This window comes from Mobula birostris, chromosome 16, assembly GCF_030028105.1.
Source record: "Mobula birostris isolate sMobBir1 chromosome 16, sMobBir1.hap1, whole genome shotgun sequence".
In the NCBI taxonomy this organism is placed as follows: Eukaryota; Metazoa; Chordata; class Chondrichthyes; order Myliobatiformes; family Myliobatidae; genus Mobula; species Mobula birostris.
In genome coordinates this window covers 24,666,606-24,684,945 of record NC_092385.1, presented here as the reverse complement: position 1 = coordinate 24,684,945, position 18,340 = coordinate 24,666,606, and the positions used below count along the sequence as shown (strand labels likewise).

Genomic DNA, 18,340 nt, shown 5'->3' with positions numbered 1-18,340 from the left:
TTTGGCCCAGTAACAACGAAGGAACAGCAATATATTTTTAAGTCAGGATAGTCTGTGGCTTGGAGGGCAACATCCAGGATGAGGAACACAAGAGGCTGCTAATGCCTCCCACAGCTTTTGCTATCCTTGTCCTTCCAGCTGATAGGCATTGTGGGTTTCGAAGGTGCTATCAGAAGAGTCTTGGTGATTTAGTGTAGAGAATTCTGCTACTTGGTACAAATTGCTGTTATTGGGGCACATGGTTGTAAATGGGATGACCTCAGGCATACTGCTGTGTCCCGTACATAGTCAAGCTTGGTTGTTGTTGAAGCTAAACTCATCCAGGTGAGTGGAGAGTATTCCATCAAATTCCCGACTTCAGCCTTGTAGATCGTAGGCAGGCTTTGAGGAGTTGGATGATGAATTATTTGCTATAGCATTCTTAGCATCTGACGTGATCTTGTAGCACATTGTGTACATGGTTACTATTTTCATTTCGAAGTCCTTAGGATCTTTTCCACAAATAATGTCAAAATATTTTATTATTTTGAAGAAATCTATTAGATCACTATTATTATATTATATAAATAAATAAACACACACAAGTTATGATCTTTGTAAATCATCTTTGGTCCCTTATCACTGCTCGTGTTTCCATCGTAATGTAATGATCTAGATGAGTTTCAATACAGGATTTTCATAAATCTTTTATTTTCCAATTCTCTTTCTCTGGCAATAAACAAGTGACTGGTTTGCTTTTTTAAAAAAATAGTCACACAGCCATACAGCATGGAAACAAGCCCTTTGTCCCGCAAAAGTTTATGCCAACCATTGAGCACTAATTTTCTATCATTCTGAACTAGTCCCACGTTATTCTCTTAATATTCCCTCAACTTCCCTGAAATTATACTACTCACCCAGATAGAACAATTTACAGTAGCCAATTAATATATCGAACTACAGATCTTCGGCTTCTGGAGGAAGGGAAAACCACACCAACAGCACTGAAGATCAAAACTGAACCCAGACTTGACAGAGTTACTAAGCAGCAGTTCTACTAGCAGCTTCACTATGCTGTCATCTTGCTAACCAATGGCACATTTAATGGTCTTGTTCCTCTATCTCACTTACACCTGCACTTTCAACTAAATTACCTTTCTATTCCTTCTTTGTAATAACTTACATTTAACTGTGTTGAATCTCATTTGTCAAATATTTGTCCATTCTGCAAGTTTATGAATGCTTCTTGCAGCTTATTGCAGCCCTCTTCATTATTAACTACACCTTTCAATTCCCTAGAAATCCAGTTATGTTCTTAATTCCAAGCTGAAAAATTTGCTTCTTCCTTCGTTACTCATGGTTAAAATTTCATGACTGGGTGCTCAGCCAACTTGTGTTGTGCTGTGACAGTTGAAAACTACAGCTTTCTATTGTGACAAGCTATCTTGCATTAAGTTCTTATTATCTATAAATATTATTTTGTCAAATCTTTCGCTGTTCTGAATCTACACAACTTGTTCTTTTGTGCTAATTTTTAAAGCAGCAAGATCAATTTGTTTCACACACAGCTTCATAATTAAATGTTTGACAATAAGCTACAGTGGTCAAGTAGTAATCAGAAGCAGGAATGTCAATTTCCTCTCCATAATCTAAAGATGAAGCCAATTGAAATGATTCTCTTATTCAAAAATAGCTCATTTTGAATTAGCTAGTTCTAACATAACTTTGCAATCTCTGGAGACTGTATAGCCCAGTTCCTCACTGAATGAAGTTACATAACTGTTGGAAGAAATATCTTAATACTGTAGTTGCACTGCTTATGTCAAACTTCCAGTAGTAACATGGTACCTAATCTGTTTAAAAAAAACACACACACACAAATTAACTCTCTTGTTTTATTGCCATTCGCTCTATGTACACTTCATTTTACAAAATGTGGACCTTTAGAAAATATTATCACACAGATAAATGCCAAAGTTACCAGGAATAATTAAACTTACACTAAGTGTTTTTAAATCATTTACTTATGCAGTGCATCAGAAACAAGTCTACAAAAGGCATTGATCCCATTTAATTATTAGTTTTAAAAGAATTATTTTGTCCATTTAAGTTTTAGTGGATGCTATTTTCTAATTTGTTAATGTTAAACTCACCAAGGAAAAAAGTTTTTTTAAAAAAAAAGAATTTTGTAACTTTAAAATAGATCTCTTTTTAACAGTTTGAAGTTTACACAAAAACCTCACTCATTAATTTTACAGTTTATATGTGCCATATTCTAAAACAAAGTGCAATGGTTTGTGTTTACTTTGTAAGTTTCCCTTTCAAAATGAATACAGAGTCTACGATTATTTTTAAACAATTTTGTATTTTTTTTGGTTTAATTCTGAAAATTTTACATAATGTACTAATGCTTAAATTAACTCTATAGTTAAGCCAGTTAAGAGTGAATGTAAAAAACAATAATTTTATAATTACTGTATTGCAGTCAATAGACGAAAAGACATAATTCTTTTACATTTAAAATCTGAAAGTAGTTCCATAGTACATACAAAATGAGCCATTTGGACCTTAATATAAGGGACATGCATTTGGTTACAGGCAAGTGTTATAGTAACATCAAATAAAAGATCAACCCACCTTATTGATAGCAATTTTACAAAATGCAAAAAAAATCAGCCGAAAGTTCATTATACCACACCATATACGTGCAAAAGAAAATCAGTTATCCGTCACTGCTTCAGTTAAACACTACATATGGAAGAGCAGGGTGACAAGTCTGAGGCACAACTACAGTGAAGTTCAACCAAATTATTTCTTGCCCCTCATTCATTTCACAGCTGCAAAAGATAATCTCTACAAAGTATGAGGAATATCATGTGACATTTCGAGAAACAAAGCATTTCAATGTTCCTGCAACACACATAAAAGTCGCTGGTGAACACAGCAGGCCAGGCAGCATCTCTAGGAAGAGGTGCAGTTGACGTTTCAGGCCGAGACCCTTCGTCAGGGCTGAAACGTCGACTGCACCTCTTCCTAGAGATGCTGCCTGTCCTGCTGCGTTTACCAGCAACTTTTATGTGTGTTGCTTGAATTTCCAGCATCTGCAGAATTCCTGTTGTTTGCGATTTCAACGTTCCTAAAAGGTTTAACCATTTTTGGTACTACTAATAACTTGATCTTTAACATTAAGTTCATAATGTAAATTATACTTTACACAAAATACTGAATCTGGCACAAAGGTTAATCTTAATTCTCGGTGAACAAAACGTAATCAGTTCAAATTGCGTTCAACTTTGACTTCACAAAATCGAAATCAAAATATTACATAATAGATTGGCTTATAATATTTTATAAATTCTGTTCAATTATTTTAGAAGCAGCAATTTATGTTACTAGCCTGTTTACTATCTCCATTTTCCAGTAGTGTGTCAGATTGAGGTTTATAAACTGTGTTCCACAGAAAGCAATTCACTGCATTGTCTGGAGTTCATGAACTGCAAGAAAGACAAGTGTGCAACTTTAAAATGTAGATCAGAGCTTATTGCTAAATTATAAAGTATTTGTGCAGAAGTTTTATTCGTTTGTTTATACAAAGCAGTAGCTGTTTTCTTTTACTGATTCTATGCACGATACATAGCAGATCTCCACGAATTAAAAATGATAAACAAGCTAATAATGTAACATTGCTGCAAGCACATATTTTACACAACACCATAATGTATAAAATATAATATTGTCCTTTACTTTTAAAAAATTATAGGTTTCAAATTAAAGGCAAAGATATGGAGGCCAGTTAACAAGCAACCATTTGCTGATCAGAATAAAACCTAATGTTGTTTTATTTAAAGCAGATAATATGTGACGTGGAATTATGACGTTGTAGCAATTAGTGAAACTTGGCTACAGGAGGGGCAGGACTGGCAGCTTAATATTCCAGGGTTCCGATGTTTCAGGTGTGATCGAGGCAGAGGAATGAAAGGTGGGGGAGTGGCATTGCTTGTTAGGGAAAATATTACAGCAGTGCTCAGGCAGGACAGATTAGAGGGCTTGTCTACTGAGTCCTTGTGGGTGGAGCTGAGAAACAGGAAAGGTATGGCCACATTAGTGGGATTGTATTACAGACCACCCAATAGTCAAAGAGAATTGGAAGTGCAAATCTGCAGAGAGATAGCAGGCAACTGCAGGAAACAAAGTTGTGGTGGTAGGGGATTTTAATTTTCCCTATATTGATTGGGTCTCCCATACTGTTAGGGGTCTAGATGGTTTAGAGTTTGTAAAATGTGTTCAGGAAAGTTTTCTAAATCAATATATAGAGGGACCAACTAGAGGGGATGCAATATTGGATCTCCTGTTAGGAAACGAGTTAGGACAAGTGACAGAAGTCTGTGTAGGGGAGCAATTTGGTTCCAGTGATCATAACACCATTAGTTTCAACTTGATCATGGACAAGGATAGATCTGGTCCTAGGGTTGAGGTTCTTAACTGGAAGAAGGCCAAATTTGAAGAAATGAGAAAGGATCTAAAAAGCGTGGATTGGGACAGGTTGTTCTCTGGCATGGATGTGATCGGTAGGTGGGAAGCCTTCAAAGCAGAAATTTTGAGAGTGCAGAATTTGTATGTTCCTGTCAGGATTAAAGGCAAGGTGAATAGGAATAAGGAACCTTGGTTCTCAAGGGATATTGCAACTCTCATGAAGAAGAAGAGGGAGTTGTATGACGTGTATAGGAAGCAGGGAGTAAATAAGGTGCTTGAGGAGTATAAGAAGTGCAAGAAAATACTTAAGAAAGAAATCAGGAGACTAAAAGAAGACATGAGGTTGCCTTGGTAGTCAAAGTGAAGGATAATCCAAAGAGCTTTTACAGGTATATTAAGAGCAAAAGGATTGTAAGGGATAAAATTGATCCTCTTGAAGATCAGAGTGGTCGGCTATGTGCGGAACCAAGGGAAATGGGGGCGATCTTAAATAGGTTTTTTGCGTCTGTGTTTACTAAGGAAACTGGCATGAAGTCTATGGAATTAAGGGAAACAAGTAGTGAGATCATGGAAACTGTACAGATCGAAAAGGAGGTGGTCCTTGCTGTCTTGAGGAAAATTAAAGTGGATAAATCCCCGGGACCTGACAGGGTGTTCCCTTGGACCTTGAAGGAGACTAGTGTTGAAATTGCAGGGGCCCTGGCTGAAATATTTAAAATGTCGCTGTCTACAGGTGAGGTGCCGGAGGATTGGAGAGTGGCTCATGTAGTTCCATTGTTTAAAAAAGGATCGAAAAGTAATCTGGGAAATTATAGGCCAGTAAATTTAACATCGGTAGTAGGTAAGTTATTGGAGGGAGTACTAAGAGACAGAATCTACAAGCATTTGGATAGACTAGGACTTATTAGGGAGAGTCAACATGGCTTTGTGCGTGGTAGGTCATGTTTGACCAATCTATTGGAGTTTTTCGAGGAGGTTACCAGGAAAGTGGATGAAGGGAAGGCAGTGGATATTGTCTACATGGACTTCAGTAAGGCCTTTGACAAGGTCCCGCATGGGAGGTTAGTTAGGAAAATTCAGTCGCTAGGTATACATGGAGAGGTGGTAAATTGGATTAGACATTGGCTCGATGGAAGAAGCCAGAGAGTGATGGTAGAGAATTGCTTCTCTGAGTGGAGGCCTGTGACTAGTGGTGTGCCACAGGGATCAGTGCTGGGTCCATTGTTATTTGTCATCTATATCAATGACCTGGATGATAATGTGGTAAATTGGATTAGTAAGTTTGCTGATGATACAAAGATTGGAGGTGTAGTAGACAGTGAGGAAGGTTTTCAGAGCCTGCAGAGGGACTTGGACCAGCTGGAAAAATGGGCTAAAAAATGGCAGATGGAGTTTAATACTGACAAGTGTGAGGTATTGCACCTTGGAAGGACAAACCAACGTAGAACATACAGTGTTAATGGTAAGGCACTGAGGAGTGCAGTGGAACAGAGGGATCTGGGAATACAGATACAAAATTCCCTAAAAGTGGTGTCACAGGTAGATAGGGTCATAAAGAGAGCTTTTGGTACATTGGCCTTTATTAATCAAAGTATTGAGTATAAGAGCTGGAGTGTTATAATGAGGTTGTATAAGGCATTGGTGAGGCCGAATCTGGAGTATTGTGTTCAGTTTTGGTCACCAAATTACCGGAAGGATATAAATAAGGTTGAAGGAGTGCAGAGAAGGTTTACAAGGATGTTGCCGGGACTTGAGAAACTCAGTTACAGAGAAAGGTTGAATAGGTTGGGACTTTATTCCCTGGAGCGTAGAAGAATGAGGGGAGATTTGATAGAGGTATATAAAATTATGATGGGCATAGATAGAGTGAATGCAAGCAGGCTTTTCCCACTGAAGCAGGGGGAGAAAAAAACCAGAGGACATGGGTTTAGGGTGAGGGGGGGAAGTTTAAAGGAAACATTAGGGGGGGCTTCTTCACACAGAGAGTGGTGGGAGTATGGAATGAGCTGCCAGACGAGGTGGTAAATGCGGGTTCTTTTTTAACGTTTAAGAATAAATTGGACAGATACATGGATGGGAGGTGTATGGAGGGATATGGTCCGTGTGCAGGTCAGTGGGACTAGGCAGAAAATGGTTCGGCACAGCCAAGAAGGGCCAAAAGGCCTGTTTCTGTGCTGTAGTTTCTATGGTTTCTATCTGTCTTAGTGTTTAACTGCAGCCCAGTTTGCCAGAATCACATTTTAATTTTCACATTTTACAAATTAAGTTCTATAGTGATCTCTAATCTATTACTGTGATTTTATTCAATGTGGGCCATGCAAACTGATGATATCATCTTCAATCTCACTTCAGGCTTCTGATTCTTTTTTCTTCTTCGCATCATCCCCCTTGTCACTGTCTTCTGTTTGGTTGTTGTTGCCCAATGTCAGAAACTGGCCTTCACCAGAAGTCTGGTTTGACCGACTAGAAGCAGCTATTAGACGGCTTTGTTCTTCTAAATCCTGAAAGTATCATTTACATATAATCAATATTATCATGTATAAAGTAGAGGATTTCTTTGACATTTTTAGTTTAATCTAACTATGGAAACATGGCTAATGAAGTTTCGGAATTAAAGAGAACTATGCATCTAAAATAAATAAATTTGACAATGAATAATACATTTCCTTTTAAATCTTTTGCACTCGGTATGGGATATATAAATTTGGTTACTGACAGAATTCATTTTGTTCCAAAGTCAGGCTACTGCAAGCATACACAGAGGAAATTTTCAAAGATACTTTTTTTCGATCTGTAAGAGTCACTGGCAAGACCAGTCTTTATTACTCATTCCTTATTATCCTTAAGATGATGGTGGAAGTCACCTTCCTGATTCTATAGTATGAGAAGCACCCACGTAGCAAGTAACCAGAGTTTGCCCTACCAACAATGAGTTAAGATGGCGTGTAATTTGGAAATGGCGGATTTCACCAAGACCAATAGTCCTTATATTTGTAAGTAGTACAGTTCACTTACTTGGGAGGTCTAAGGATCTTTGCAGAATTATTCCATTACACTTGTAGATGAAAAGCCTTGCAACTACAGTGTGCCAGCAGTGAAGTCTTTAAAGGAGCTTTTTTGAGGTACCAATCAAGTGACCTGCTTTGTTCTAAATGATAAGGTCCTTGAGTGTGGTGGGAGGTGCAACCATCCAGGTTAGAGAATGGCTTTCTACAATAAACTTCCATCATGACTTTTGTTTTGGACAAATGCCCAGCATCCACCCTGCTCTAAGATCTGTAGTATTTATGCAGTTGTTCCAGTTCCAGTTTTGTTCTGGCCCATTGTAATCCCAAGGATGCTGAAGATGGTGAATTAACCAATGGTAATGTTATTAATCCAGAGAGTTGTTAGGCTATTGTTAAAGGAGGTCATTGCCTGTACTTTTGTGGCACAGATTCTTCTTTCCAATTATCAGTGCATGTTGTCCAAGTCTCGCTGCTTGCAGACACGGTCAACTTCATTACCTGAGATGCTACAATTGGAAGTGCACACTGTATGATCATGAGTATCTCTACCTCCAACTTTATGATGGAAGGAAAATAACTTAGGAAGCAACAGAAAACAGTAAAGCATCCTGCACAGGGAAACTCCTACATATATGAGCTGAGCCTAAGATAATTGGTTTTCAGAAATAACACCCATCTTCCTTTATGCTAAGACTGGGAATTTCAACACCTACTCTCATCACATTTATTCTATCCTGACTTATGGAAGTGAATGCTGGACCATTTCCCCAGCAATGGAAAAGAGACTAGAAGCAGCTGAATTATGGTTCTACAGGAGAATATTAAAAATATCATGGACCACACACACATCAAATGAAGAAGTTCTCAGAAGAGCCCAAGCAGTTCGATCACTCATACCAACAATAAGAGAAACGCAACTCAGATTCCTAGGACACATCATGCAGAAAGATGAACTAGAAAAACTCATACTCTCTGGAAAGATTGAGGGGAGCAAACCTAGAGGAAGACCTCGGCTTATGTACATCAAAAGCATAGCCAGGTGGCTACACATCGAGGAAATGGAAGTCATCCAAAAATCGAAGGATGGATCTATATGGTCACCAAAGTCCGCATCGGATATGGCACCTAGACAGACAGACAGACTCTCGTCACATTCATTTTTACTAGACTCCTTGATGCCATTCTTGATCATTTGGTGTGTTGATATCAATAGCCACCATTCTCAACTTACATGTGGAATTCAGACTCTATGTTCACCATCGAATAAAGACTTTACTGAGGTTGAGAGCAGACTGAACCTTACAGATTTAAAGATCCCTTTCCATTACTTTGCTGACAAGTGAGTCTAGGCTGATGAGGCAATAATTGATTGTTTAGTTACATTCTTTTTGTGTGGATAGGACATAATTGGACATTTTTTCACATTATCATGTAGCTGTACTGGAACAGATTGGATATGTTAGCCAGAGATGTAACTCATTGTGAAAAACCAATCTTACTCAGCTCATAACTTGTATAGTTCCAAGTGCATTCAATCACATCTTGCTATAGAGCAGAGTGAATTCATCTGGTTGAAAATGGACACGCGTGCTGATAGAGACACCAAGACAAGGGCAAAATGAAGCATCCATGTAAGACCTTGAAAATGATTGGAAACTCTTCAGCCTTGTCTTTTGCACTCATTACAGAAGCTGTGTAAATAACAGAAGAAGCATATTTTCTCACACACTACCTAGCTGATTTTCCCATCAAGCACTTCCTGCCTTATTAAGGAGGAATTCAACACTGACTACAGAACTGGAATGGAAGCACGGGACTGCCTGAGAAGAAGTGTCACACACACACACACACACACACGGTGCCCTTGGTGTGAAGATGGGACACAAGGACTGTGTGCTGATCATTCTTACCAACATAGTCATTGAAAGATACAGCTACTAAATCTAGTTTTGCAGGGATTATGTCCATTCTTTTTTTGTTTTCATTAGTTCTTCTACCACTTGCAGCCATATCCTTTACAGAATGTACTGTATTCTGTCTTTGCTATTCTTAATTACTTTTCTAAAGACAGGAACATCTGGACATGCAAACTATTCAATAGGTACCTTTAATGTCAGAGAAATGTATACAACATACATTCTGAAATTCTTTATTACTAACTACCATATTAGATGTTACCTTTTATCAATTAAACTAAATGAGGACTGAGATATAAAAGAAGATTGTACATTGAGCAAGTTTGATTTTACCTTCTCAATTTGCTTTTGTTTGTTAAGTTCCTTCAATTGTCTTTGCTTCTCTCGGTCAAGTTCCTTCTGTTTGTCTGTGGTTCGCCGATCCTATTCCAACAGAAAACACATTTACTGCACTATAAAGAGTTTACAATAGAACTAGCAAGTAGTCCAAACTCTTAGCAATGTTATTGATGTATTACATTTGCATTTCAGGAGACTCCAATATGATACATATCTATTAGAAGCAAGATGTGCAAATCTTACTGGTAATGACATCACCACACTAAGTAGTTAGGATAGTGACCAAAACTTAGCGACTAATGAGGTGATTTTTACTAAAATGGTATCTTATAGAACGCAAGAGATGGAGGGGTGTTGAGAAGTTTAATAAGTGTTTTTATAACAACCACAAGGAATGATGGCCAATGGAGCAGCAATTAAAATATGCATCTTCAAGAAGTCAAGAAGTGCAGGAAGATAGTTTGAGGCTGGAAAAGATGACAGAGATGACAAGAAACATGAAGGAATTTGAAGACAAGAATGAAAATTGTCAAACTGAAGAATACTTTGTCAGGAGTTAATGTAGATAAGTGAGCACCAGAATGATGGACACTCCGAATTTGGTGCAAATTAAAATATGGATAACACAGTTATGGATGATCTTAAGTTTACAATTAATGGAATATCAGGATGCTCAGGAGCTTATTTGAATAGTCAGGTCAAAGGTAAATATATCCGCATGTAGCTGAAGATCCTCCCAGCCCTGTAAAAGTTGTAAATATCATTTCATAATCAGCCACTAGTTATGGATGAAAAGGTGTGATGGCAGTTGGGCCTTCAAATGATCCATCGGTGGTCAGATGTGAAGGGCGGTGCTGGGTCGCACTGTTGAACCCTCTGGAGACGTAGTGGGCTTAAATTAACAAAACATCCGGGGGGGGGGTGCCCACCTGATGACCCCTGGGAAGTATCTGCCAATCTGCCACCCACAAAGCCCCACCTCAAGAGCTCTATGCTATGACATGTTAGGATCTGTTTATCAAAGAGATTGAAACATCTAGTCCTGTGAGCTTGAGCTTCTTGTAACGGACAGAGAATGATGGTGGTGGATCTGTTTATCAAAGGGATTGAAACATCTAGTCCTGTGAGCTTGAGCTTCTTGTAACGGACAGAGACTGATGGTGGTGGGAGTGGGGTTTACTGAGAGACCATTTTCATCCTAGTCAGAGTGCTAACAAACCTTAATTTAGCCCGTCATTACAACCATCTTCTTAATTTCATAGAGAACAATATTTGTATCATTGAGGAATTTATTACTGTGATTTATACATGTTTGCTATATGCAGTTCCTAGTTCAAGAAACTTTTAACTTTAAATCTTGGAATTGTTTACTTCAATATTCCTCTTCTGTACGTCCCCCTCAACATAGATTTTCTACCCGCTCCAAGTATATCTCACCTATTGCTGACAGATGTGACTTCGTCCTAACCAGTAATATTTGAATGAGCAGATCTTTTTGTTTCTGGGAGGGCCAATAGCAGAGCCTTATAGGCAGGTATGCATCCTGCTCACCTACATTTCCATCAAAGAACTCAGAGTTTATACTTCATTGATCAGGTGCTAATTTTGAACAATATCAACCATTTAAGACATTTTGTGCATACGCTATATTCCTTGAGTATGTCCATTTTACAAATAAAGGTAGCTTGTAACCAAAATTCCTTTGACCTACCATTTCTGAATGGAGGGCAATTTGTTTTGCTAGTCCAACGGAATCACACATCTGGAAAACAAAAGACACAATTTTCACAGCCATTGAACTACAGCTATAATTATGTATTTATTTTAAAAGAACTTATGTCATTTGGCGAAACCCCAAGATGTCCTTAGCACAATTACAAAGAAAGCACGACAGCACCTCTACTTCCTTGGGAGTTTGCGAAGATTCGGCATGACATCTAAAACTCTCACAAACTGTTATAGATGTGTGATGGAGAGTATATTGACTGGTTGCAACACAGCCTGGCATGGAAACACCAATGCTCTTGAACAGAAAATCCTACAAAAGGTAGGTAAAACCCCTCCCCACCACTGAGCAGAGTTCAATACAGATAAAGCCCTCCCCACCATTGAGCACACTTGCACAAAGCGTTGTTGCTGAAAAGCAGCATCCATCATTAAGGACCTCCACCACCCAGGACATGCTCTTTTCTTGCCGCCTCCATCAGGAAAAAAGGTACAGGAGCCTTAGGACTCACACCACCAGGTTCAGGAACAGTTACTACCCTCAACCGTCAGACTCTTGAGCCAAAGAGGATAATTTCTCTCAACTTCACTTTCCTCTTCATTAAAATGTTCCCAACAACCTATGGACTCAGTTTCATGAACTCTTCATCTCATGTTCTCGATAATTATTATTTATTTATTATTATTATTTCTTTATTTTTGTATTTGCACAGTCTTTTGCACACGGCTTGAACACCCAGTTGCTGCAGTCTTTCATTGATTCTATTATGATTATTATTCTATTATGGATTTATTGAGTATGCCCACAAGAGAATGAATCGCAGGGTTGTATATGGTGACATATATGTACTTTGATAATAAATTTACTTTGAGCATGACCATCACCACTACAATTGGCACATGTTTTTGTAACCACGATTTCCTCCTTAACCCTTGCAGTTAAAATTTAATTCACGAGTTGAAGAGGAAACCGTGCTCACAAAAGGTTCAGCTTGGAAAAATAGCAGAGGGCCAAGAACTGTGGGCTTTGGATACTCTCAATATTTAGCTGAGGAAATCTATAGCTCTTCCAAATCTGGACACGGGACATCCCAATACCAGCGATCATTATGACTACGTGCTGTGTTGTATGATGTGGGTGATCATGGTCTATGACCATGGTTACTCTTGGCAAATTCTACAGAGGTGGCTTGCCATTGTATTCTTCTGGGTAGTGTCTTTACAAGACAGGTGACCCCAGCTAATCACTGATCAGAGATTGTCTGTCTGGCTTCAGTGGTCGCACAACCAGGACTTGGATACGTATCAGCTGCTCATAAAACCATCCATCAGCTGCTCCTGTGGCTTCATGTGACCCTGATTTCGGGGGGGTGGGGGGGAGGTGGCTAAACAGATGCTACACCTTGCCCAATGGTGACCTGCAGGTTAGGTTAGATTAGATTAGATTAGATGAGAACACTCAATCCTCTTTTATTGTCATTTAGAAATGCATACATGTATTAAGAAATGATACAATGTTTCTCCGGAGTGATAGCACAGAAAACAGGACAAACCAAAGAATAACACTGACAGAACCACATAATTATAACATATAGTTACAGCAGTGCAAAGCAATACCATAATTTGATGAAGAACAAACTATGGGCACAGTAAAAAAAAGTCTCAAAGTCCCCGAGTCGATCGATTCCTGAGTCCCCAATAGTAGGCGGCAAAAGGGAGAAACTCCCTGCTATAAACCTCCAGCCACCGTCAACTTGCCAATGCCTTGGAAGCAGCCGACCACAGCCGACACTGAGTCTGTCCATCCGAAAACTTCGAGCCTCCGACCAGCCCCTCCGATACAGCCTCCCGAGTGCCATCCTCTGCCGAGTGCCTTCGACCTCACCCCGGCCGCTGAAACAAACAAAGCCAAGGATTCGGGCCTTCTGCTCCGGAGATTCTGGACCACACAGTAGCAGCGGCAGCGAAGCAGGCATTTCAGAAGTTTCTCCAGATGTTCCTCCGTACTCTCACGTCCGTCTCCATCAAATCAGAGTTGTGCACGGTCCCCTACTTGACAGATTACAGATATCATTCACCGGAGAGGCTGCGCGCTCTGCCGTCGCGCCGCCATCTTCTCCTCTACTCTTAGAAGTGGAGGTTAGAGAAGGGAATGAATGCCCTTCGCCTCCTTTGGTAGAGATGCACCTGCAACCCACAACCCAATATAAGTGGAGGGGTCAGTTTGGCTGCTGGTCAAGCTGGCAGATGAAGAGGACATGTGCAAGGCCAAATCCATTTGAGACCTTTGAGATGATGGCATGGAGGCTCATCAGGGAGTCTACTGCCAGGATGCCATTGGTCTTGACTAGTTCTGTAGTTCAAAGCAAGGTTACAAAAGTGAGAATAAAACACTATTTGTCCACCTGAACATCTTTCAAGCAGGTAAACCTGATAGGGCACTGAAAACCTGTGCCAATAAACTGGTGGGGATCTTCATGGGCATCTTCAGTCTCTCACTGCTGCAGTGGGAGGGTCCCACCTGCTTCAAAAGGGTGACAATCATACCAATGCTCAAGAAGAGAGTGGTGAGCTGCCTCAATGATTATCACCCAGATGCAGTCACATCTAGTGATGAAGTGCTCTGAGGTGTTGGTCACGGCCACAATCAACGCCTGTCTAAGCAAAGACCTGGACCCACGGCAATTTGCCTATCACCACAATAGGCCTATAGCGATGCAATCTCACTGGCTTGCCACTCGGCCTTGGGTCATCCAGACAATAGCAATATGTATGTCAAGCTGCTATTTATTGATTACAGCTCAGCATTCAACACCATCATACCCTCAGTACTAATCAACAAGTCCAAAAGTGAGGCCTCTCTACCTCTCTCTGCAACTCGATCCAGATTCCCTCACCAGGAGTCACTGTCCTCTCTGGTTGCATACGTAACCCACTGCTCTCCCCTCTCTACCCCCATATGCTGGGCACAGCTCAAACACCATCTATAAATTTGCCAATGACACAACTATCGTTGGCAGAATTTCAGATGGTGATGAGGCGGTGTACAGAAGTGAGATAGATCAGCTGATTGAATGATGTTGTGACAACAACCTCGCACTCAATGTCAGTAAGAACAAGGAATTGATTGTGGGCTTCAGGAAGGGGAAGTTGAGGGAACACACACCTGTCCTTGTTGAGGATCAGCAGTGGAAAGGCAAGCATTTTCAAATTCCTGGATGTCAACATCTCTGAAGATCGATCCTGAGCCCAACGTATTGATGCAATTACAAGGATGGCATGGCAGTGGCTATATTTCATTCGAAGTTTGAGTAGAGTTGGTATGGCACCAAAGACATATGCAAATTTCTAACTATGTACTGTGGACAGCATTTTAACTGGTTGGATCTTCATGTGGAATGGAGACCATCACACAGGATTGGAGAAGAAGATGGCGGCGCGACGCAGCTTGCAGCGGCCACTCCGGTGATATCTGTTATCTGTCAAGTAGAGTGCCGTGCACAATCCTGATTTGATGGAGACAGATGTGAGAGCACGGAGGAACACCTGTGAAACTTCTGAAATGCCAGCTTCGCTGCCGCTGCTACTGTGTGATCCAGAATCTCCAGAAGGGAAGGCCCCGAGTCCTCGGCTTTGCTTGTTGCTCGGCGGCCTGGGCGGGATCAAAGCGCTCGGCAGAGATGGTGCTCGGTGCCGGAGGGCTGGTCGGAGGCTCAAAGTTTTCGGACAGACTCAGAGTCGGCTGCAGTCAGGTGCTTCCAATGCACCGGCAAGTTTGCGGCGCTTCTGTCTGCGTGAAATGATGGGGCTATCGGGACTTGAGACTTTTTTTTTAAACCATGCCCATGGTCTGCTCTTTATCAAATTACGGTATTGCTTTGCACTGTTGTAACTATATGTTATAATTATGTGGTTTTGTCAGTTTTAGTCTTGGCTTGTCCTGTGTTTCTGTGATATCTTTCTGGAGGAACATTGTATCATTTTTTAATGCATGCATTTCTAAATGACAATAAACGAGGACTGAGTGTCCTCATAATCTAATCTAATCTAATCTAAAAAGCTGCAGAAAGTTTGCAAGCTCAGCCAACTCCGTCATGAGCATGAGCCTCCCTAGCATTGAGGACATCTTCAAAAGGTGATGCCTTAAAAGGCCGCATTAAGGCCCCATCACATGCCATCCTCACCACATTCTACAGAGGATGTATCGAGAGCATCTTGAGCAGCTGCATCACTGCCTGGTTTGGGTCGCAAGACCCTGCAGCGGATAGTGAGGTCAGCTGAGAAGATCATTGGGGTCACTCTTCCCGCTATTACAGACATTTACACCACACGCTGCACCCTCAAAGCTAACAGTATTGTGAAGGACCCCACGCACCCCTTATACAAACTCTTCTCCCTCCTGCCATCTGGCAAAAGGTACCGAAGCATTCGGGCTCTCAGAACCAGACTGGGCAACAGTCATCAAGCCATCAGATTCCTCAATACTCAAGAGTCTAGACTGACATCTACATCATTTATTATGATATTGTAATTTGTCCTCTACTGTGCCTATTGTCTTGTTTATTAATTATTGTACTGCCCTGCACTGTTTTGTACACTTTATGTAGTCCTGTGCAGGACTGTAGTCTAGTGCAGTTTTTGTGTTGTTTTACATAGTCTAGTGTAGCCTTGTGCTGTCTCACATAGTCTAGTGTAGTTTTGTGTTGTGCTACATGAAACAACAGGGTCCTGGAGGAACGCTGTTTCGTTTTTACTGTGTACTGTACCAGCAACTTATGGTCAAAATGACAATAAACTTGACTTGACTTGCTGCCATCCAGGAATAAATTTCTTATTGCAATTTATAGTGTTTTTTATTATTATGCATTGCACTACTGCTGCCACAAAGCAACATATTTCGTGACTTACGCCTGTGGGATTAAACCTGATTCTGCTTCAGAATGCTGTTCACAACTTTGTTTAGAGCTATTCTGTGCAGGATGGAGAATAGTGGGGAGGGGAACAGAAGTGGGTTTAAATAAAGATGCAACAGAGATGGGAAAATTTTTGGGAGACGATAAGGGGAGCTGATGGATCTTGAACATAGGGTAATAATAGAATGGCCAAAAGCTTAGGGGACGTTTTACCAAAAGGGTGGTGAAAGTGAACAATACCCAAGAAAAAAGTAAAACAACATCTATGATGGAATAGAGGAAGGGGGGGGGGGTAAGTTTCGTTGGGAGGGGTAGTTTCATGTGGCTAGGCAAGCAAAATAGTAAATCAAAATAACAACATTGATGTTTAAAAGGAGTGAAGATCAGCTGATACTGGGGAAGTGGTGAACGAAGACTAAGATAAAAGACTGACACATCTGCAAGGCTTGAAGGGTTCAATGAGTGACTTTGAAGTGGTTGGCTTGTTAGAGTGATGTAGTGAATAGCAAGCCCAAACGTGAATAGGTAAGAGTTAGTGATGGGTGGCAATAGAATTAAAGGGAAAAGAGGTCAGTAATGTTTGCCCTCACAAAGCATTTTGTGCAGCAGGAGAGGAAAAATGGACATTCAGCAGACAGCAACTTCAACTTCACCCACAAAATGCTGGGACGGGTACAAGGACAATCATCTGTTTATTGGGGGGGGGGGTGCAATCTTGCTACAAGAGGAGAAAATGAAGGCTAGGAATTGCATTAGCCTCAAAGCTGGATACAGGAACCAAAATACATTTATATCATTAAGTAAAATCAGAAAATGGGAGAAAGATTTGAGCAGGTAAGAAAACATCTGTGGAAAGTGAAATAATTAGTGTTAATGTTGAAGACTCTTAAAAATAATGGAATTCTTTCCAGTATTTTTTGTTTTTATTTCAGATGTCCAACTTCTGCAGTTATAATTATATCATGATTAGGTAAAACATTCATACTGCTTTCTCCACCTACTGCCTTTCTGAGATTGAAAGAGAGAATAGAGAAAGTTGTGATCGAGAGGTTGAAAGGGAAATAGTCAATCAAAATACATACATATATGGACACAAAACAATCTCTGAGTCATCTACATACACAGTGGTTATTTCAAGGTAAATAGCAGTCATGAATGGAAGGAAATTGTAAGCTAGAAATTCACATAATTAAGTCTATGACCTGACTGGATATGATTATAATTCAATCTTAATTTTCTTGCCAATTGATAATATTAATATACATTAAATCAGAACAGGAAACACAATATTAAAAGGAATGCCTCGCGCACCTTCTCTCCTTCATTGTTTGATTCAAAGACGTAGCAAATAGAGACTGGACGCCCTGTGCTGTTTCCTCCCGTATGCAGCACAAACCCAAACAATCGTTTATTCTCTTTGTGAGTCGCACAAAGAACCACATTTTGCAAAGGGAACTGCAATGAAAGAAAAACAATTGAAAACAAGCCCAGTGAAGATTCTGCAGTGCAAGAATAAGCAAAAAAACCTTGCATTTACACAGCACTTCTACTGCAATGAAATATTCCAGGGCATTTTTACAAAACTTTGATACCAGAGTAAAATATATTAGAGCTGATGACCCAAAGTTCACTTAAAGAGGTAGAGAGATAGAGAGTATCAGGAAGAGAATTTGATGGTTTAATTCCACAGCACAGTCACCACTAGAAAATCTGATACTGCAAGTGACATACAGTGCCTTTAAAAAGCATTCACTCCTCCCACTCCCCTTGGAAGTTTTCATGTTTTATCATTTTACAACATTGAATAATAGTGGATTTAATTTGGCTTTTTTGGACACGATCAATAGAAAAAGACACTAAGTGATCTTAAGTAATTACAAATATAAATCACAAAATAACTGATCGCACAAGTATTCACTCCCTTCGGTCAGTATTTAGTAGGTGCACCTTGGGCAGCAATTACATCCTTGAGTCTATAAGGATAGGT

At 40.1% G+C, this 18,340-nt stretch overlaps 1 protein-coding gene across 4 annotated transcripts in view; it reads right to left on the bottom strand.

Annotated features, from left to right (window-relative positions):
- Window positions 1-3,047: 3,047 nt before the first annotated feature.
- The window catches only part of appl1 (adaptor protein, phosphotyrosine interaction, PH domain and leucine zipper containing 1), a 70,540-nt gene continuing 55,247 nt past the window's right edge, over window positions 3,048-18,340 (bottom strand). For all 4 annotated transcript variants that reach the window (XM_072280423.1, XM_072280424.1, XM_072280425.1 and 1 more), the window contains 5 exons: window positions 17,665-17,808; window positions 11,427-11,477; window positions 9,710-9,799; window positions 6,800-6,953; window positions 3,048-3,473 (listed from right to left, as the gene is read on the bottom strand). In XM_072280423.1, the coding sequence (XP_072136524.1) occupies window positions 6,801-6,953; window positions 9,710-9,799; window positions 11,427-11,477; window positions 17,665-17,808 (438 nt within the window). In that variant the 3' untranslated portion in view covers window positions 3,048-3,473; window position 6,800. The remainder of the gene's footprint in view (window positions 3,474-6,799; window positions 6,954-9,709; window positions 9,800-11,426; window positions 11,478-17,664; window positions 17,809-18,340) is intronic.